The sequence below is a fragment of the Musca autumnalis genome, unplaced genomic scaffold, assembly GCF_047663935.1.
Source record: "Musca autumnalis isolate F117 unplaced genomic scaffold, ASM4766393v1 scaffold_5, whole genome shotgun sequence".
In the NCBI taxonomy this organism is placed as follows: Eukaryota; Metazoa; Arthropoda; class Insecta; order Diptera; family Muscidae; genus Musca; species Musca autumnalis.
Window position 1 is genome coordinate 86,409,179 of NW_027412088.1, and position 24,178 is coordinate 86,433,356.

General features: G+C 34.2%; 1 protein-coding gene across 3 annotated transcripts in view; it reads right to left on the reverse strand.

Annotated features, from left to right (window-relative positions):
• Positions 1–24,178, reverse strand: part of robo1 (roundabout guidance receptor 1) — a 401,904-nt gene that overhangs the window by 106,524 nt on the left and 271,202 nt on the right. For all 3 annotated transcript variants that reach the window (XM_073989014.1, XM_073989013.1, XM_073989015.1), the window contains exon 5: positions 23,956–24,136. In XM_073989014.1, the coding sequence (XP_073845115.1) occupies positions 23,956–24,136 (181 nt within the window). The remainder of the gene's footprint in view (positions 1–23,955; positions 24,137–24,178) is intronic.

Genomic DNA, 24,178 nt, shown 5'->3' on the forward strand with positions numbered 1-24,178 from the left:
TATAGTGTTTAATTAATATAAATAGCTCAAGATATGGGTGTTCCTTCTTCCCGATTGATGTTTGTAACAATATGTCTACCAACATCCGTCCGAAGTTTACATTCGATACTAAATATGCTATCGTTTTTGTCCGGGTTCTAATTGCTGTTTGATTGCAGTCAAACTAAAAAATAAAACATATTATTTCCATTAAGCGGTGTTTACACTAGCCATCAATGTCATATGACCTGAAATTTTCCATCGTTATACAGTCGCTAATGTGTGCAATATTGGGGATTTTCCTTACGTCATTTACTTTTTGCGTCCTCACCAGCAAAAATGCAGTGAAATTACGTCTCCACATTGTCTGTGTGCGCAGATATGGAATGTATTTTATTTCGAGTCATATGACATTAATGGCTAGTGTAAACACCCCTTTAAGAAGTAAATTTATTGGGAATTTATACTATGTAATTCGTATTAAAGGACTGCCGTTGAATCGTCCTCATTCCTGTAAATTGGTGAAAAAATGGGAGCCAAGGAAATATTTTCCCCTGAACCCCTTAACTTCTTAATAAGCCATTTTCCTACCAAGCTTCCTTCTACTTTTGTTCCTATGCATCGTTTGATTTCAACTTAAATAATTCCACCATTCCTTGTAACCAATTTCCTTCTCACTCATATGGAATGTTTTTATTTCGAGTCATATGACATTGATGGCTAGTGTTAACACCCCTTTGAGAAGTAAATTTATCGGGAATTTGTACTGTGTAATTCATATTAAAGGACTACCATTGAATCGTCCTCCTTCGAGTCAATTGGTGAAAAAATGGGAGCCAAAGAAATATTTTCCCATGAACCGCTTAACTTCTTAATAAGCCATTTTCCTACCAAGCTTCCTTCTATTTTTGTTCCTATGCCGTACCATGCAACCAATTTCCTTTTCACTCCCACCGTCTAAAAGTGACAATCAAGATTAATCACAACTTCCCATTGGTTCGAAGGAACTGTCACTGCTAATTCTTTACTAATCTCTGCACTTGAAATGCATTGAAAAATTAGCTTAAAATAAATAATGAAAAATAAAGAAGAAAATGTTGTAATGCTTTCCCATTCTCCAGCACATGCTTTAGAATTTGTTTAACTGTCATGGTCCCGTGTGATCTGTCACATTCATTTTATTGCTACATTTCAATTTATTTATCATTTAATGTGTTTGCTTGCTTGTCAACTGTTTGAATATTTGTTCAATCATGAGGCATTGAAGCAGCCCTAAGGGCAATAGTGGTGCTGTTCTGCAACATGTTAGGGTGGACAGTAGGGTTATGACTTTTTGACATTTTTCCTCAAAAATGATTTCCTGTAGCAGAGATGAATGAACTTTTGCCTATTAATCACTATGCTATCGTTTATTCCCTTGAAATATAAAAAAAGTTCACGCACAAATCGATTTTAAAAAAATATTTTTTTGAAAAAATATATGAAATGACAAAAAAAATTTTTTTCAAAAAATTATTTTTTGTTGCTCGAATGAATAAATATAAGCCTACTTATAACTATAATAACGTTTATTTCATTCAAATATTAAAAAAGCCGCGAAAAAAGTCACTTTGAAAAAATTTTAAATTTTTTGTTTTTTGTTAAAAAATTATATTTTTGAATAAAAGCGTTTACGACATTTTTACGATTCTCAGAATTGAAGAAAAATAGTGAGAAATAAATTTTATGTCATTTTAATTATCTCATGTGACTCTAAAGATTACTTTCAATTATATATCTGTTTTCAGTGACTTCAAAAAATTGTCCATAATTTTGATAAAATCAAAATTTAAAATCATTTTGTGCGTGAGGTTTTTTCACCGAATCACCTTATAATTAAGATTTTATGTAATCTTATGGCAAAACTCATCACGCTATGATACAGGGACATGAGGTTGTAAAAAAGTCATAACCCTAGTGGACAGCCGATTTGATTTGTTTCGTTAACCCTTGGCACACTTGGTGGTTACTTGGGTATGCAATAAAAGTAAAACACTACAGAAACGTTTGGAAAAGAAAAGGGTCATTATCTGCCCCAAGTAAAAAAAAAAGTTTTGCGTTAGCAGCTGATTTTGTATTTATCTTCAAATATTCGTTTATTACCAAAGTTATAACAAACAATAACTTGAAAAATGGAACAGCAATGAAATCGTAGATCTTTCCAAGAATTTTCTCTCAAACAAAGTACTGTCTCACCCGCTTGATCCATGCATTAACCGGCAGTGGGATTCTCTAACTCTTTTTGAGTTATCGACAAATATGGGTAAAATTAAGACGTAAAACAACTAAAAAAGTATCAGTTGCCTTTGCCGACAGAGATATACCCTCAGCATGTTTGAATTGAAACAATTTTTTTTCAAAAAATATGTATTTAAAGGGTTTTCAGAAGTTTGGTACCAACTTGGCAACAAAACAAGTAAAAAAGTGTCAGTCGACCTTGCCGACAGAGATATACCCTCAGCCTGTGTATATTGAAACAATTTTTTCAAAAAATACGTATGTATTTAGGGGGTTTTAACAATTTTGGGCGTTTGAACCGACAAAAATGTTGATTAGGATTAAAGATCAAAAGTTTTGCGGAGGAGATACTAAGAGGAATGGATCGACCATTATGGAAGTGGATCTCTTTACACTCTTCGGGCTGTTTGCTCAAGAAGTATGGACCTGCCCCTAAAAAACGTTTACCATCGTAATTGAGACAGAGAATGCAAGTTGCTTCAAAAAAAAAAAAAATCAAAGTGATTACGTCTTAATGTGAACTTATCCGAAATTTTGTGTGGGAGTTACCGGACGGAGTGGACAAATATAGTCAATATTTGAACCAGATCTTCATCTGGTAGATATATTGGGATGTATAGACCAATTCGGACACTCCCTTCAAGAGTTACCGTACGAACAAATTTTCCGAACATTTTTGAACTTTTGTGGGGGAGGTACCTGAAGGAGTGGAAACTATGTTTGGGCAAAATATTACTAAGGCCAAATTTTGGACCGAATCGGCAGATCCGTTCGAGAGTTATCTTGCGCTCCAACCACTTCACACGGTGTCATAGGGATTTTTTGCAACTTTCATGCTATTTTCTCAGGAAGTATGGACTTGCCCCTGATGAAACTTATACCGTCGTATGGAGGGCAGTGAATACAAGTTGCTAAAACAAAAATCAAAGCGATTCGAGAGATGGTCCTAAACTGAACTTTTCCGAAATGTTGTGTGGGAGGTACCCGAAGGAGTGGACCTATTGAGACCATATTGGAACCTCATATTACTTTGGTAGAAAGTTTACGCTATACAATGTATGGACCATATCGGTCACTCCCTTCAAGAGTTATGGTGCGCACAAACTTTCTGAACATTTTCGAACTTTTGTGGGGGAGGTACCGGAAGGAGTAGACCGATGTAGCTAATCTTCGAACTTAAACTAAGTTTGGACAAAATATTACGAAAGCCAAAATTTGAACCGAATCGGTTCATCCGTTCGAGAGTTATCGTGCGCTCCAGCCAGCAGGACAGACAGACGGACGAACATGGGTGGATCGACTCCAAATTGTCTGAAACACATTTGGTCCAAACATACTCGGGGTCTAAAACCATTATTTCGATGAGGCACATTTTCATCGTATCAAAGTGTATATACCCTCCTTAGCCTAAAGGCTGAGGGTATAAATATGTATTTGGATTAAACCACAAAAGTTTTGCAGAGGAGGTACCTAAAGGAATGGATCGACATAGTCCATTTTAGAAGTGGGTCTTATTTTGGGAGTCATTCCTCTTGATGGATATCTCGCCCACCAGTCATTTCAGTTGGTCACCATATAATTTAGAACTTTTGGAGCATTATATCAGGAAACATGGACTTGCCCACGAAAAACATAATATCGCTGTAAACAGGGCCCCTAGGAGTACCTTCGGTGAAAATTTCCAAATGATCCTCGAACATACTCTTTAGCATACAAAAATGTTGAACATTTGTGTAGATTTCACCGCAAGGAGTGGACCAATAGGGCCCACTTTTGCACATAAACCAAGTTTCGAGAAGCAAAGTTTGGACCAAATTGGATGCTTTGTTTATGGGATATGGGATAAAGAATGTACCGTAAGGAGTGGACCTATAAGCACCACCGTCGAATTTTATGCAAAGTGTGGACCAACGCAGTATTTGCTTCGAGAGTTGTCGTGCGCGTGGCTGGTGGTGAAATTCGAAGGTGGTGCTTGTTGGCCGTAGGGGTTTTTTACAGCTATCGAGTCATTTTCTCAAGAAGTATTGGCTTGCCACTCAAAAAACTTGTAACATCACCTTCGGTGAAAATTTTCAAAGGACCCTCGAACATACTCTTAAACGTACAAAAATGTTGAACATTTGTGTGGATTTTACCCCAAGGAGTGGACCGATAGGGCCCACTTTTGCACACAAACTAAGTTTCGAGATGCAAAGTTTGGACCAAATCGATTGCTCCGTTTATGGGATATCGCGCGTATGATTTAAGCGAATATTTTCGAGCTTTTGTGAGGAAGGTACCGAAAGGAGTGGACCTATAAGCACTACCGTCGCAGTATTTGCTTCGAGAGTTGTCGTGCGCGTGGCTGGTGGTGAAATTCGAAGGTGGTGCTTGTTGGCCGAAGTGGTTTGTTTACAGTTTCCGAGTCATTTTCTCAAGAAGTATGGACTTGCCACTCAAAAAACGTGTAACATCGTAATAGGGGGCTTGAGTGCAACCTGTTGCTAGATAAGTCCAAACGATTCGAGAAGAGGTCCTAAACTGAATTTTTCCGAAATTTTGTGTGGCAGGTATCCGAAGGATGTGACATTTATAGTCCATATTCTAAGCTGATCTATGTCTCGTAAATATGTTACGATGTCCAAAGTATGGTCTAAATCGGTTACTGCTCTCGAGAGTTATCGTGCGCACCATTTTAACAAAAAGTGTTAAACTGTAATGCCGTCTATAGAGTACAAAGGTTTTTCTTATAAACACATAATTCCTTGTCAGTAGACTTCTGTTCTGCAGTGTAGATTTGTCTTGTTAATTATGTGATATACATTATGGACAAAAGATAGAGAACTTGAATTAATTGGTATAAGCTACAAAACTACAATTGCCTACTCTCTACAAGTGATATTGTGCATTACAACTCTCTTCATGGAATGTCTTTTGTTTTGCTTGGCCCCAATGATTCCTCCCACAATTCTGTGTTCTGATTTTAATTTTAGTATTCCTTTGCCTTCTTAAAAGTGTAAATAATATCAACATTTAATATCATAACATGTTTCAACGATCATCCTAAGAGCATTTTGTTTATAATAAGAAATTTGAATTTGTGAGATTATCAAAAAACACCTAAAATATTTCTAAATATATAAATTTACTAAAACTATAAATATATTAAGTGTAATCAAGGTGTTAATATTAGTTTGAAAGTCACTGCATGTTACCCGATAAATTTGGCCACCAGTACCATAGTAAGTACATATGCCTTAACGATAAATCCCCATTTCTTGTTTGACATTTATCGATCTTATAAAGAAGCGTGGTTTGAGGTTTCATTATTAAATCATGAAGATAGCAACTTCCTTTTCGATCAAGATTTCACACAGAATACATCAAACTTAGTAAAATATACCCGCAAGAAATTTGACTAAAGTGTTCAACAAACATAAAAAAAGTTAAGGAACAAATACTTGTTTATCTGTGTGATCCCATACATTCTTCTGAGTTTTAAAGCTTAATAAAGTGTCTAAAATTCTATTGGATTTTAACAAGTGTGTTAAATTTTTGAAGGTAACCCTAATTAAAGCATAATCGCACTAATTTCATGATGACTAAATTATAATATGTTCAACAGGAATTATCAAGCCTGGCTTAATACATAAATTATCCAACGAAAACGAAATAATCCAAGTTCCAATTCCCATACAAGTGACCAACTACATAACCCAAGTTGCAGCTACCCACAGGGCAGTTGTAGCTTGGGGATCTTTTTGAAGCCTACGTTATTCACAATCTGTTGGTCTCAATAAGCCCAAACCAGTTAAGGAGTAATTACGCCATTTATATATTAAGGAACAATAAGAAAAACCAGCAAAAACCATATATTTTCACTCGTTCCTGGCTAGAAATCCAGTGAAATTCCGTACATATATTGCCCCTTCAACATAGTGATACTTGTATGATACAAATAGCACGTAATTAATCTCCAGCTAAACAACAACAATTCGTCTTGGAATAATCATTTCTTGGATTAAAACCTCTGGTGGTCACCGTATCTAATTGCATCCTGATTTGCTTTAATATTCATCGAAAGTCGTGGTTGTTATGTTATGCCCTTCTATCCACAGTTCCAGAAATATCGTGAAGAAAATGTGTTATCAGGCTTATGATGCAAAACAATTAAACTCCAGTTCCAATCTATCAAACTAAAACCATCAATAGATGAACAAATTTATTCCAAACTCGTTAAGATTTCCGTAACTATAAAAAAATTATATGCATTTGCATTTATAATCATAATTATGTATAATTACTACCAACAGAACATTTCAATTTGTCAAGCTTTTATGTAAGAAAAAATCGCCATTTCTAAAATTCAAACCAAGGCAAGAACAACAATCATACTACTCTAACACCCCTATTATACAGCACAAATCATCACAACAACAAACCATCGACAACTTGGAGGCCTTCAAAAGTGATCATGGACATTGTTGGTGAGTACATGTAAAAAGAAACCAAAAAGAAAAAAACTATTTCTATTTCTTCCCCGTTGTTTGCCTTGATTTGCATTTACCTTTATATGTCTTGCTACATGTAATGAGAACGAAAGAACAAAGTGATGAAATGCAAATTATGAATATCAGGGAGAGTAATTTAAAATGATCATCACATTGTTTTCTTTGCATTATTTCTGCTCTATCTAATTTTTACATTTGTTTGTTTTGTTTTGATACAAAAGAATAATAATTCATATCATTTCACTTTCACTCGTAAAGTTCATTGAACTCTGTTACATTTAAGCATACTTCTTGTACATAATTGCCATTTCTGCATTTAGCATGATAATGATCTCTAATATAATTGATAGATGGTAGGAACATCTGCGTTTAGTGTTTTATAAACATTTTTTTTTTGCATTATTTAATCTTTAAAATTATTATATTTAAGTAATTATTAAATTCTAACATAAAATAGTAGAATTTTTAATAATGAATTTTCAAAATGGATTGAATAAATTATTTTTTTTGAAATCTAAAATGATTGGCTAAATTAATTATATGTTTTCTATTCGAGAGATGAGATACTAAAGAAAGGAGTAAGGATTAATAGGGGTTCTTGTTAAATATGTATTTATACAGTGCTCAAAAAGAATCTAGGTCGGTGTGGGTTGCGAAGCACTTTCACCCAATAACAACTGGGTGAATTCTATCTCGTATACTATAAGATAATATCCCGTTTTTAACCATTTTTTTTATGCCCTGTCCATTTGGTTATACTTTTTCTGATGTACAAAGGGAGTCTGCAATAATATTAATTCGAGTAATATAAACACGGTTTAGAGACAACAGGACACGAACCCCCCACCCGGCTAGTGCTAGCAAAGAAGGCTCCCGCAGTCCTGGAACTCTTTAGACTCTATGGTGCAATAACATTTTAAATTGGCATTTCGACAATTAAGTCGTGAATATTACAGAATTTGGCGCCCAACGTGGGGCCGAGAAGATCGCCGTATCTTTTTTGGCTCTTTTTAAACTTCTAATATCCTTAGAGTTCAGTTTTCAAAAGTTTTTGAAACTTATTCTATTATCAGACTTTTTCCTCTTAAATAGTTATAGATGTTATTCTGGATAATTGATAGTCTGATACAGTTCGGATTAGTCAACCGTTAATTTTTCTATAACCCTTTTAAAGGCTTTCAGTGTGGTGATGAACCAAGTTTTAGAAACCGTATAGCTCTGTGTAAAATAATTATCTGAACTATTTGAAACTTAGTTACCAACACCTGTTAAAGTGGCTGGATTTCATTAAATTTGCAGTAGTCAGCATTTTTATGACCGCGACTTTTCAGAAGTAATGAAGGAAAAACTAGTTGGTGTGTTTCATATGGCATAGATTTTAATTTTACTTGAGCTCCATAAACCTGTCTAGTATCCAAATATTTTCTTATGGTTTTTTCTTTTACTCCTTTATCTTTATGTCTCATCTCGAGAAAGAAAACTTTTTCCGTATGATCTGTTATTTTTTTATATACAATTTCAACTGAAACTGGTATTGTGTCCCTATCTTGGATGCTTTTTACCTTATACCATTGAGTAGAGAATAACCTCTATAACCAAATCTTCTTATATTTTATAATTGATAAAGTACAAAATCTTATAATGTCTTTGGAGCGTACCCCCCCATTAATCGCAGAATCTGCAGCCACGGGTGCAGCAGGTGGTGAAATACTAAATTGCGCTATTTGTGACGTTTTGATGGGAGAGGGCCAAGACCTTCTCATAATTATAGATTGTTTTCATTCCTTTCACAGGACATGTATCGAAGAATACTTGTCGAATGCTTCAAATTGTCCTGTATGCAAAAGACCATGTCAGCTCAGCGAGCTGAGGGCGATAGATAATTCTAAAAAAATATCTAAAAAAAATATAGCCGTACAAAAAGGCGCAGGAAGGGGTGCAGTACCCAAAAAGTACAACACTCGAAATGCAACCCGCAATCTATTTCCAGATGGATCATCTGACATGAATAATAGCATACAACATCAGGGAACACCTATTCGAGATACCGAGGGTTCCAATGCTAATGCAATTAATTCTCCACCTCCCAAAAATAAGGGCATTTTTGTAGATTATAATAAGATTAACCGCATGATCGAGTTAAATCTGTCTCGTCTCCTTCAAAATATGAATTTAGTACCTAACAATGGTAATTCAAATAATGTTCCAAAGCAGCCACCAAATCCCCCTCCAATTCCAAACAACCATGTTGGGAATGATGGCATAAGCCCCACACCAACTCAAGGCAACCCAAGCAACTCAAGTTTTAGTAATCAAAACTCATCTCCAAACTCTTCTGCTAATTCACACGTCAGTCAAATGTATGCGGACAAAGCTACGTCCATTATACAGAGCTGGGGATTACGTTTTGATGGCTCATCCAATGGAATCAATATTGAGGAATTTTTATATAGAGTTAGGTCACTGACCCATGATAATTTTAATGGGGACTTTTCCGTCATCCTAAGAAATTTGAATACGTTGCTAGTAGGTAAGGCCAAGGATTGGTACTGGCGTTACCGCAAGCAAACCTCTAGGTTAAATTGGGAGGATTTCAGCCAGGCCATCCAAGGACAATACAAAGACTTCAAAACTTCCTTTGACATAAGAGAAGAAATTCGAAATCGGAAGCAACGTCCCAATGAGTCTTTCGACACCTTTTTTGAATCCATTTCGGCTATCATGGATAGGTTGCCAACTCCCATGCCTGACACTGATTTAATTGAGATTTTGTCAATAAATCTTAGGCCAGAAATTAGGCAGGATCTATTGTACATTAAGATTAATTCACTATCTCACCTTCGTCAACTAGTGCAAACAAGGGAAAGGTTTTTAAGTGATGAGTATGTCAGAAAAACTCTACATTCTCGACCGGCTGCAAATCTTAATGTCCCAAGAAAATATGTCGCAGACATAGACTACAATGAGGATCGGGATTTAAACGAAGCTGTTATAGAAAATGTAGACGCTATTCACAAAGCAATTCCTTCGAAATGCTGGAATTGCGATGAGATTGGGCATCACTGGCAAGATTGCCTACAGGATCGAAACATTTTCTGTTATGGTTGCGGAACCAAAAATGTCTACAAACCGAATTGTGTAGACTGTAAAGCCAGAAAAGCTGTCCATTCAAAAAACTCAAACAAAATGGGTCCACTGATGGACTAAACCATAAAGTGGATCCAAACACAGATTTTCAGTCTGATGTTTCATCACCATCTTTACCCGGACGTAACTTTAATACTTCACCAGAATGTGTAACAGAGAACCGTAATCCTGGAAATTTCACAATTCTGAAAAGACCTGATAATGCAATTGTATACTCCCGGCATGACGATTACAATATACTTTACCCGAAACTTCCCTACCACGTCAGATATGCCCGATATATCGCGAAACGGAATGAGATTTTTGAATTATCCTTAGACGACCAAGCTAACAGAAAGTCTCCCAAACGCTCTACACTTCGTTTAAGAGCATTTTACAAAATGAGGAAATTGTGCAGGAAATTTTTGGTATCCGCTATAATATCGAACCCTACAGATTTACGATACTATGCAAAGGTCTCTTTTCTAGACTTCGAAGAATACGGACTTTTAGATACTGGAGCTAGTATCAGCTGTGTGGGTTCGGATTTAGCTGGGTTGGATTTCTCTAAGTATCCGACATTCTCAAGATGTAGATCGTTTGTAAAAACTGCAGATGGTAAAACTCAACCTGTCTATGGATGGATCGATGTTGTTATCTGCTTCAAGAATGATTACAAGCCCTTAAAACTGTTTGTAATACCCTCACTATCCCAGAGACTCATTCTCGGAATAGATTTCTGGAGGACTTTTAATTTAATACCCGATATGATAGGATCCATTGATCTGTTGGCATCAGACAACATAGCTAACACCGTTTCGCGAATGCCCCCTATGGAAGTCAAAGACAAGTTTGAATCACAATCCGCCTCAGAAAACACTGACTTATTTCCTTTATCAGCTATGGAAAAAAAGCAACTAAAATCTGTCATTGATTTATTTCCAAATTTCGAGACCCAGGGTTTGGGTAGAACCTCTTTAATTCGACATTCGATAGACGTCGGAGACGCCTCTCCAATCAAACAGAGGTTCTATCCCGTGTCCCCTGCGGTTGAAAAATTAATGTTTGGAGAGATAGATCGTATGCTGAAGTTGGGGGTTATAGAACCCTCAAATTCAGCATGGAGCTCCCCTATGCGCTTGGTTATCAAACCTAACAAGGTAAGACTCTGCCTGGACGCTAGAAGAGTGAATTCTGTTACGAAAAAGGATGCCTATCCTTTACCTAACATTGAGGGGATCTTTGCACGACTGCCGAAAGCGAATCTGATTTCAAAATTGGATTTGAAGGACGCTTTCTGGCAGATCAGCCTAGACGAGAAATCGAAACATCTAACGGCATTTACAGTGCCCGGAAGGCCATTATACCAATTTGTGGTAATGCCTTTCGGGCTCTGTAATGCGCCGCAAACGATGTGTAGGCTGATGGACGAGATCATCCCCCCGGACTTGCGCCACTGCGTTTTTGGCTATTTAGATGATCTCGTCATCGTGTCCGAAGATTTCCCCTCTCATGTTGACGTTTTGGTAAGGATAGCTTCCCAGTTCAGGAAAGCTAACCTTACGTTAAATATATCGAAAAGTAAATTCTGTGTGACCAAAGTAAACTATTTGGGATACATAATCGGGAACGGTGGTATAACCACCGACCCAGAAAAAGTTATTGCCATCACCAATTGGCCAGTCCCAAAGAATCTGAGACAAGTTCGCGGATTCTTAGGCCTTACTGGCTGGTATAGGCGATTCGTGAAAAACTTTTCGACTGTAACGTTTCCAATTACCGAGGTTCTAAAATGTAAGAAAAAGTTTCAGTGGTCCAAGGAAGCGCAATCAGCGTTCGAAAGTCTCAAAAACATTTTAACAACAGCACCAATTTTGTCAAACCCAGATTTCAGTAAAAAATTCTATCTCCACTGCGACGCAAGCGACTTTGGAATAGGCGCAGTGCTGGTCCAGTTGGATGAAGAAGGCATGGAAAAACCCATAGCTTTTATGAGCAAAAAGCTCACAACGGCCCAGCGCAACTACAGCGTAACAGAACGCGAATGCCTGGCCGCCGTTGAAGCTATAAAGAAATTCAGGTGCTACCTTGAACTCCAAGAGTTCGAGGTAGTTACCGATCATTCCAGCCTCCTATGGCTGATGCGACAACCTGATTTAAGTGGCAGACTAGCCCGCTGGGTTTTCAAACTACAGCCATATAAGTTCAGCATCAGCCATAGGAAGGGCAAAGAACATGTAGTGCCCGACGCGTTGTCCAGGATTCCCTGTGAAGAGGTCTCCAGCATAGGCACAATTACACCTGAAATCGACTTACAATCTCCATATTTTGAAGATGAAGACTATCTAGAACTAAAAGAGAGGGTTAATCAAAACCAGTCGAAATTTCCGGATCTCAAAGTGATTGACAATTACGTCTACTTTAGGACGGAACATTACTCCGGTTTAGAATCACAGGAAGAAATTGCATGGAAGTTGTGGGTTCCATGTCGACTTAGAAATGAGGTTATATCTAGGGCCCACGATTCTGCGGTAGCAGCTCATGGTGGAATGGGCAAAACACTCGACTTAGTAAAAAGACATTTGTATTGGCCTGGAATGGTACAGGATATCAGAGACTACGTCAGGAATTGCGAGGTATGTAAAGCAACCAAAGCGCCTAATGTGCTTATGAAACCCCCAATGGTTAATCAAACTGTCTCCATCCGACCCTTCCAGCGCCTCTATATAGATCTCCTGGGGCCTTACCCGAGGAGTAAATCGGGGAATATAGGCATCCTTATAATTCTTGACCATCTGAGTAAATTTCATTGGCTTTGCCCACTCAGAAAATTTACATCGACGGCTATAAAAGACTTTTTATTAACAAATATATTCCACATTTATGGAATACCGGAGACCATAGTTAGTGACAATGGCAGTCAATTCAAGTCAAACGACTTGAATGCCTTTTTTACTAGCTATGGTATCAACCATACATATACAGCACTTTACTCGCCTCAGGCAAACGCCTCGGAACGAGTGAACCGTTCCCTAATAGCCGGAATTAGGATTTTTCTCAAAAATGACCATAAAGAGTGGGACCAAAAACTTAGCTTCATAAGTTGCGCCTTGCGCAACTCCATCCATCAGTCAATCAAGTGTACACCTTACCATGCGTTGTTCGGGTTCGATATGGTAACCCATGGTTCGACCTACAACCTCCTTAAAAAGTTGGATCTACTTAATGAGCCAACCACATTACCTTGCCGTGATGATCATCTACAGCTCCTTCGTACAAATTTGCAAAAGAGGATAAAGGAAGCTTTTAAAACACAACAACAACAATACAATTTACGCTCAAGGCAACAAACATTCCAGGTGGGACAAGAGGTTTTCAGACGAAATTTTTGTCAAAGTAGTTTGGAAAAGAACTTTAATTCCAAACTAGCACCACTCTTTTTAAAAGCGAAAGTTCGTGAAAAACTCGGTAGTCATTACTACCTCCTTGAAGACTTGAATGGAAAATTGGTGGGAACCTTCCATGCCAAGGATATTAAAATATAGACGACTTTTTCCGGTTTATTTAAGTTCGAAAAATCTTTTAAATAACCCGGTTTTGTAATGCCGTCTATAGAGTACAAAGGTTTTTCTTATAAACACATAATTCCTTGTCAGTAGACTTCTGTTCTGCAGTGTAGATTTGTCTTGTTAATTATGTGATATACATTATGGACAAAAGATAGAGAACTTGAATTAATTGGTATAAGCTACAAAACTACAATTGCCTACTCTCTACAAGTGATATTGTGCATTACAACTCTCTTCATGGAATGTCTTTTGTTTTGCTTGGCCCCAATGATTCCTCCCACAATTCTGTGTTCTGATTTTAATTTTAGTATTCCTTTGCCTTCTTAAAAGTGTAAATAATATCAACATTTAATATCATAACATGTTTCAACGATCATCCTAAGAGCATTTTGTTTATAATAAGAAATTTGAATTTGTGAGATTATCAAAAAACACCTAAAATATTTCTAAATATATAAATTTACTAAAACTATAAATATATTAAGTGTAATCAAGGTGTTAATATTAGTTTGAAAGTCACTGCATGTTACCCGATAAATTTGGCCACCAGTACCATAGTAAGTACATATGCCTTAACGATAAATCCCCATTTCTTGTTTGACATTTATCGATCTTATAAAGAAGCGTGGTTTGAGGTTTCATTATTAAATCATGAAGATAGCAACTTCCTTTTCGATCAAGATTTCACACAGAATACATCAAACTTAGTAAAATATACCCGCAAGAAATTTGACTAAAGTGTTCAACAAACATAAAAAAAGTTAAGGAACAAATACTTGTTTATCTGTGTGATCCCATACATTCTTCTGAGTTTTAAAGCTTAATAAAGTGTCTAAAATTCTATTGGATTTTAACAAGTGTGTTAAATTTTTGAAGGTAACCCTAATTAAAGCATAATCGCACTAATTTCATGATGACTAAATTATAATATGTTCAACAGGAATTATCAAGCCTGGCTTAATACATAAATTATCCAACGAAAACGAAATAATCCAAGTTCCAATTCCCATACAAGTGACCAACTACATAACCCAAGTTGCAGCTACCCACAGGGCAGTTGTAGCTTGGGGATCTTTTTGAAGCCTACGTTATTCACAATCTGTTGGTCTCAATAAGCCCAAACCAGTTAAGGAGTAATTACGCCATTTATATATTAAGGAACAATAAGAAAAACCAGCAAAAACCATATATTTTCACTCGTTCCTGGCTAGAAATCCAGTGAAATTCCGTACATATATTGCCCCTTCAACATAGTGATACTTGTATGATACAAATAGCACGTAATTAATCTCCAGCTAAACAACAACAATTCGTCTTGGAATAATCATTTCTTGGATTAAAACCTCTGGTGGTCACCGTATCTAATTGCATCCTGATTTGCTTTAATATTCATCGAAAGTCGTGGTTGTTATGTTATGCCCTTCTATCCACAGTTCCAGAAATATCGTGAAGAAAATGTGTTATCAGGCTTATGATGCAAAACAATTAAACTCCAGTTCCAATCTATCAAACTAAAACCATCAATAGATGAACAAATTTATTCCAAACTCGTTAAGATTTCCGTAACTATAAAAAAATTATATGCATTTGCATTTATAATCATAATTATGTATAATTACTACCAACAGAACATTTCAATTTGTCAAGCTTTTATGTAAGAAAAAATCGCCATTTCTAAAATTCAAACCAAGGCAAGAACAACAATCATACTACTCTAACACCCCTATTATACAGCACAAATCATCACAACAACAAACCATCGACAACTTGGAGGCCTTCAAAAGTGATCATGGACATTGTTGGTGAGTACATGTAAAAAGAAACCAAAAAGAAAAAAACTATTTCTATTTCTTCCCCGTTGTTTGCCTTGATTTGCATTTACCTTTATATGTCTTGCTACATGTAATGAGAACGAAAGAACAAAGTGATGAAATGCAAATTATGAATATCAGGGAGAGTAATTTAAAATGATCATCACATTGTTTTCTTTGCATTATTTCTGCTCTATCTAATTTTTACATTTGTTTGTTTTGTTTTGATACAAAAGAATAATAATTCATATCATTTCACTTTCACTCGTAAAGTTCATTGAACTCTGTTACATTTAAGCATACTTCTTGTACATAATTGCCATTTCTGCATTTAGCATGATAATGATCTCTAATATAATTGATAGATGGTAGGAACATCTGCGTTTAGTGTTTTATAAACATTTTTTTTTTGCATTATTTAATCTTTAAAATTATTATATTTAAGTAATTATTAAATTCTAACATAAAATAGTAGAATTTTTAATAATGAATTTTCAAAATGGATTGAATAAATTATTTTTTTTGAAATCTAAAATGATTGGCTAAATTAATTATATGTTTTCTATTCGAGAGATGAGATACTAAAGAAAGGAGTAAGGATTAATAGGGGTTCTTGTTAAATATGTATTTATACAGTGCTCAAAAAGAATCTAGGTCGGTGTGGGTTGCGAAGCACTTTCACCCAATAACAACTGGGTGAATTCTATCTCGTATACTATAAGATAATATCCCGTTTTTAACCATTTTTTTTATGCCCTGTCCATTTGGTTATACTTTTTCTGATGTACAAAGGGAGTCTGCAATAATATTAATTCGAGTAATATAAACACGGTTTAGAGACAACAGGACACGAACCCCCCACCCGGCTAGTGCTAGCAAAGAAGGCTCCCGCAGTCCTGGAACTCTTTAGACTCTATGGTGCAATAACATTTTAAATTGGCATTTCGACAATTAAGTCGTGAATATTACAAAACTTTTGTGGGGGAGCTACACAAAGGAGTGGACCAATATAGCCCATCTTAGAGTTCCATTTAAGTTTCCGCATGATATTACAACCACCAAATTTTGGACCAATTCGGTTTATCCGTTCGAGAGTTATTGTACGTTCCATCCACTACACATGGTGCCATAGCGGGTTTTTACAGCTTTCGGGTCATTTTCTCAGGAAGTATGGACTTGTCCCTGATGAAACTTGTACTATCGTATGGGGGGATACAAGTTGTTACAACAAAAATCAAAGCGATTCGAAAGCAGGTCCTAAACTGAAATTTTGTGTGGGAGGTACACGAAGGAGTGGACCGATTGAGTCCATATTGCAGTCTCATCTAAATTCAGAAATTTCACGGTGTGCAAAGTATTTAAAAGCAGGTCCAAAACGGAACTTTTCCGAAATTTTGTGAGGGAGGTAGACGAAGTTGTGGATCGATTGAGTCCATATTGCAATCTCATCTAAGTCTGGTAGAAATTTCATGGTGTGCAATGTATGGATCAAATCGATTACACCCTTCAAGAGATATCGTGTGCACAAATTTTCCGAACATTTTCAAACTCTTGTGGGGGAGGTACGGGAAGGAGTGGACCGATATAACCCATCTTCGAACTTAAACTAAGTTTGGACTAAATATTACGAAAGCCAAATTTTGCACCGAATCGGTTCATCCGTTAGAGAGTTATCGTGCGCTTCAGCCAGACAGACAGACGGACGGACATGGCTAAATCAACTCCAAATTGTCTGAAACACATTTCGTCCAAACATACTTGGGGTCTAAAACCATTATTTCGATGAGGCACATTTTGCCCGTATGAAAGTGTATATACCCTCGTTAGCATAAATGCTGAGGGTATAATTATAGCTTTGTTCGCTTAATTTTTTAATGGTAAAGGTGGTAAAAGAGAAGAGTGTCAAAATTGCTCTCTCATGAAAATTTTTACCAGAAAAGTAAAGGAACGGAAAAATGGAAAATCTGGTAGCAATGTCAAAAAGAAAAATAAAAAATCAATTTTCTTCTTTTATTTCAAAGTTTTTAAGTTTGTTTTGTCAGCGTCCGACTTTTTCTTCAGTTTTTCGTTCATTGTGAAGTAATCGTCAAACAAAAGTCGAAAAATCAGTTCTACCATTTTTAGCTGCAGAAAATTGTCTGGTAGCCTGTGGTAAAGGAGAAAGGCATATGGGCTCTCGCTCCTCTCTCACTCTCTTAAAAATTGCTGCCAGTTTTACCACTTTTTGGGGTTAAGGAACGCTTTGCAGGTAAAAAATGGTAACCTCAGGTAAGTAAAGGAACACAGCTTATGAATGCAAAAATCAGGTCAAAGTTGGTGGCACTTTTGCTATCGGTAGAACTTTACGACTACTTTTGTTGGTCGTTGGCAGAACTTTTGCTATCGGTAGAACTTTACGACTATTTTGGTTGGACGTTAATTTAAGTTAAATATCGGCTCTTACCCCGCCGCCCTGACATTATTAAACTTAACCTAAAATAAAATATTACAGAATTTTGTCGGCTTCTCCTGATGTTTGCATTCGCAGTGAAAGAAATTTGTCATTCATTATTCATTGCAGATGTCAATAATTACTTCCTCTTGTTCTTTGTTCTATCGGAGACCATCATCATCATCATGCCGCTGACGATATCTGTCATTTTATAAGGCTTAATAAGCTAATATTTATATTCCACATTGTAATTATTAACTTAGCTGCACTTAGGGCCAAAGTTTCATCCACGTCAAACATTGCTTTGTACAACACTTCCATTCTGCTTACAAAATGTAAACCTTTTCATCTTCTTCTGGCAACCAAAGAAAAGTTAACTGGCATTGAAGGTGGCGGTGATCGGTCGCTAATACCTTTTGAAGATAAAATTCTCTATTTGAATTTTCTGTTTGAATATAAGAGAGTTTTATTTATTGTTTTCCCAACATAAACATCACACTTCAATAATGTAAAGAAATAAAAATGCAGTTTTATTACATACAACACCACAATAATGAGTGGGAGATAAACACACCTTTAACATTGTGGGATTTAATGTAACAAATATTTAACATTTTCAAGTTGAGGGAATATTTAAATATTTACCCTTACCATGAATGCATGAACGATGTGTAAATGTCAATATGGATATCACACAATATGATTGTTAACGTTGACGCGCATTATAATGACAGCATATGTTAATAAAACAGAAAAAAATTCATTATACACTTTTCTTACACTTCCGTTACACATGCCAGTGAATTGGTGCCAATTGAGTACATGTATTATACTCGAAAATGCCGAAAAAGTGTTCGACTGGCATGCAGTTTTCTTGTGTGTTTACACATGCCAGTGCAAGTTCAATTTCAAAATTATTTTAAGCCGCATTAACACACAAAAGTGCATTATATTTCAGATTTAAAACACAATTCACAACATATTTTATTACTTTTTATTTTATTTCGTTTTAAAAAGATTGTTTTCAATCATAAACATAATGAATCTGGTATTGCCGCCTTTTCAATATTGTATAATCCCAGAGGGGAAATTATTTATCAACCTATATTTGCATGAAAAACATCAAAATTATGTCTTTACTAACCACTAATATATTGCAGCTACCAAGACGTATTACTTGTGTTTCCTAATCTTTTTGAAAATATGCATTAAATCTTTGCATTCTTAAAAGAAACAAAAATGTACATGGATTAAAAAATAGTCTCGGCAACTCTTTTTTCATTTTCGACATATCATTGGCAGCCAGCTCAAAATTTTGCTGGCATGAAAAATCTAGTGCCAGTGGAGTCGACAATTCAAAAAATGTAATTGTGGTAGTAAAATATTGTGTATGTATTGAATTTTTCGAACTGTCACTGGCATGTGTAAAGGTTGGGTTAAAAAAGAAGTCTTTAAAAACAATGCAAAATTATGGAAATTTTATATTAACTTAAAAACCCCTACCAACATTTCTAAGAATTTTTCGGTTCTCCTTTTTTTGTTGTTTTCTTTTTTTCTTCTGTAACTTGTTAGGTGCTGTCATATTCCTCTTGTTTATGTGTATGTTAAATGTAAAATGTTGAAGGTGCGAAAACAATAACATTACACCTCCTCTAATTAAAAATTCTTTAAGGCACCTCAATTGTTAATCGTCATCAAAAAATACAACATGCCGATGTACAAAAGACGAAGCAGAAGAAGAAACTGAAAAACAAAAGAAGTCACGTCACGTGTTATATGTTGCAGGTAATTAATTAATTAAATTTTTTAATAGAATAATCAAAGTGGGTACAGAGCGTAGGAAGAAGCCATTGGAGGAGTGTCGTACGTAATAAGAGACACAAAGAAACAAACAGAAAAGTTAATTGAAATTTCATGCTTTGCATACCAAATTTTTCGTTCAATTTATGTATTCTAATTGAAATTATGTTTTTCAAATTTCTTGTTATCATGATATTGAATTTATTAGAAATAATTACTTAACCTTTGTGATTGAAACGAGGCGGGTTGAGAAGAAATTTCTATACAATTATGTATTTAAAAATTCGATTAAACTATTTAAAAGGTCAATGAATTCCATATAACAACAAACAATATTTTTGTGATAATGTATAAACTCGAAGCACGTAGGTCTTCTTGTCGGTGACCAACAGGACTTCCATTGTGGCCAAAAGGAGTTTTGATCACAAAAAATTCTATAGAGACTGCTGTCTATAAAAATATTTTTTTTTTTTAAACTACACCGATAATTTTTTTTTTTGAACAAAACCTATATACATAGATAATAATTTTTTCTTTAGGAAAAGCTGACAAAAATTTATTAGAAGATACTAGCAAACACAATTCTCGAGAAAATATTTTCGATAACAATTTTTCTATAGAAACTTCTTATATTTTTATTATATTTTTTCTTACACATATTGTCAATAACAAAATGTTTTCTAGAACATGAATTACCAATAATAAAATTTTCTATATAATCCTTTCGATTACAAAATGTTCTTTAAAAATATTTTAAAGAAAATATTGGCAATAGCAACATTTTCTGTTAACGGCACTATTTTCTACAGAAAAAATGTTAACGATATTATATTCTATAGACAATTTTGCTTTCGGCAATATTTTCTATAGAATATAACGTCGTTAACATTTTTTTCTGTAGAAAATAGTGTCGTTAACAAAAAAATTTTTATAGAAAATATTGTCGATAACAAAATTTTCTGCAGAAAAAAATGTTATAGACGCTATTTTCTATAGAAAATTTTTTCTATGGAAAATAGTGGTGTGGCTAATATTATTTTCTATTGAAAATAGTGCCGATAAAAATATTGTCTATTGAAAATAGTGGCGATAGCAACATCTTCTATGGGAAATAGTATCGATAGAAAAATGTCGATAAGAATATTTTCTATTGAAAATTGTGGCGATAGCAACATTTTCTATGGGAAATAGTATCGATAGAAAAATGTCGATAACCATTTTATTTTAGAAAAAAACAGTGTCGATAACAAATTTTCCTAAAGCAAATATTGTCGATAACAACATTTTCTATAAAAAATTTTGTCGATAACAAAATTGTCTATAGCAAATATTTTTGATAACAAAATTTTCCATAGAAAATAGAGGCAATAACAAAATTTTCTGTAGAAGAATGTGTCGATAACTCAATTTTCTATAGAAAATAGTTTCAATAGCAAAATTTTCTATAGAAAATAGTGTCAATAACAAAATTTTTTATAAAAAATGTCGATAACAACATTTTCTAAAAAATGTTGTCGATAGGGAAATTTTCTACATAAAATATCATAAATAACAAAAATTGTCGATAACAAAATTTTCTATAGAAAATCTAGAAATCGAGAAAATCTTTAGGAAATAGCGATGATTACAAAGTTGTCTATAGAAAAAAGTGTCGATTAAAATATTCTATAGCAAAATATTCTATATATAGTAGTGTCGGTAACTATATTTTCTATAGAAAATAGAGTGTATATCAAAATTTTCTATAAAAATATTGTCGATAACAAAATTCTCAAAAGAAAATATATTCGATAACAAAAATTTCTATAGATAATATTGTCGATAACAAAATTTTCTATAGAAAATATTTTCGATAACTAGATTTTCTACAGAAAATATTGTCGATAACAAAATTTTCTATAGAAAATATTTTCGATAGCAAGATTTTTCGCAGAAAATATTGTCGATAAGAAAATTTTCTACATAAATAATATCAATAACAAAATTTTCTATATAAAATATTCTCTATAACAAAATTTTCTATAGAAAATCTAGAATCAAAAAAAAAAAAATCTTGGGAAAATAGCGCGGATAAGAAAATTTTCTATACAAAATATTGTCGATAACAAAATTTTGTGTATAAAAAATTGTCGATAACAAAATGTTCAATATTATAAAAAATATTATCGATAACAAAACTTCTTATGGAAAATTTTCTATAGAAAATATAGTTGATAATAAAATCTTTCTATAGAAAATATTGTCGATAACAAAATTTTCTATAGAAAATAGTGTAGATAGCAAAAAATTCTATAGAAAATAGTGCCGATAACTAAAATTTCTGTAGTTGATAGCAAAATTTTCTACAGAAGAAAGTGTCGATAATAAAATTTTATATAGAGAATATTGTCGATTTAAAAAATAAATAAAATAATAAATAAAAAATAAGATATCAATAGAAAATATATTCGATAACAATATTGTCGATAACAAGATTTTCTACAGAAAATTTTTAGATAAGAAAATTTTCTACGTAAAATTTTGTCCATAACAAAATTTTCTATAGAAAATAATATCGATAGCATTTTTTTCTCTAATGCTAAAGAAAATAGTGTCAATTTATTATTGGTAACAGTGCCAATAACAAAATTTTCTATAGAAAAGTGTCGATAAAGAAAGTTTTATAGCAAATATTGTCGATAACAAAAAATTCTATGGAAATTACTGTCGATAAAAAATTTCCATAGAAAATATTGGGGGTAAAATTTTTTTCCATAGAAAATATTGTCTGTAAAGTGATTTTTCCATAGAAAATATTGATTGTAATAAATTTTTCTTTAGAAAGTACTGTCCGTAAAAATTTGTTCTATAGAAAATATAGTCAACAACAAACTATTTTCGACAACAAATATTTCTTTAGAAAATATTGTTGATAACAAAATTTTCTATAGAAAATGTTGTCGAAAACAAATTTTTCTGTACAAAATAATGACGATAACCAAATTTTCTTTAGAAAATATTGTATTTAACAAAGTTTTCTATAGAAAATATTTTCGGTAGAAAAGTTTGTATTGAAAATATTATCGATAACCAAATTTTCTATAGAAAAAATCTATAAATAATCTATTTGATAGAAAAATTTCCATAAAAAGTCTTATCGATAACAAAATTTGCTATCGAAAATATTAACGAAACCGAAATTGCCATATAAAATCAATATTCGAATGTACATTAAAGCGCCCACATACTGCCCCCCTTTGTGTGGTCCATAAAATCTTTTTACAACAAAAAATCAACATCTTTCAAAGAAAACCATTAAAAATCATGTTGAAACACACAAAAATTAATATTTCAACGAATTTTCAGCATTCGTATGATCAACTTTGCAGCTCATTCGCACTTGTAATTTGTATATTAGGCTGATTCTAGGTTTTTGTGTTATTTTTAGAGATATTGTTTTTTTTACAAATTACACTTAACCCATAAAAATGATTTAGTTTCACTTAGACGTGACGGCTTCGTATGCGCTGTTTGGAAATTATTCCCCAGACTAACATAAGTGTAAATATTTTTGTATTACATGAAATGAGCAAAAGTGGCAATTTTTTTTCTTCGTTACAAATTTATTCAACACATGTAATACTAAAACGAAACATTTACACATCGAGGTACCCACAAAATGGTCGTTGAAACAAAAATTATTGTCACATTTAAATTTCCTACAATTTGGTGTTGGGGGAAAAATTGTGTGTTTCTGTTCTTGTTGTTTTTTGGTTTACATTCATATCTCTTCTCTTTCTGACAGGGAGTGAAATAATAAATATTCTAAAGCGAAACATAACCATTAGGTTCTGCCGCCCCTACCAAATCGGCAATACTGCATCATTTTGAATTCCCTCCCAACTGCAAATGGCTGCTAAAAGGGAGTGTGAAAGGTTGTTGTTGGTTGGTGTTGCAAAGGGAAATCAACGATACAATTGATGTTTTGCTTAACAACCGCCACAATGATAGATTTATGAGCAAACTACCATGGCGGTGGCTGCCGCTTTTTTGTTGGCCAAATGTTGTAAAAGTGTGAAATGTTGAAAAGTGAACATGACATAGTGCCTGGCCTGGGAGTATGAGAGGTTCTATATATTTCACAGCATTTTAAGAGATAACATCCTGGAGTCATCAACACCTAGCTGCAATGGCAACAAAACTTGTCCGCAATATACAACATTTGGTATATAAAAAACTGTTAATAGTTTCCTAAATATCTTCCTGCCCATTTTCTCACTCATTGTGTACTTTTACTAGTTTTTGTAAAGAGGGAGAAGAGTATAAAATACACGTTTTTTTCTTACATCAAAGTGTTAATTTGCTTATTTGCCACTTGTTTGGAGGTGGCAAAACACCAACATTCTTGGTGTCATTAGTGGCTGTTTAAGACATGTTTGCAGTTGTTTTTTTCTTTTTCCCTTTTAATTTCTCTGGCATTTTTCAACACTTACCCGCTATTTGCAAAGTGGCATGACGACTTGCTACTTTGCCAATATGATTTTTGGCCACACACCAATAGACACCACTGTCTTGTTCCTTTTTCCCTTGCACGGTGCGGTAGAAGAAGAGGGCACCATCTTTAAAGAGAACACGATGAGACTTTTTGTCATTTGTATTGACGGGTTCACCATCCTGAAAATAAGAGAGATTAGGAATTAATATAGATTCAGAAAG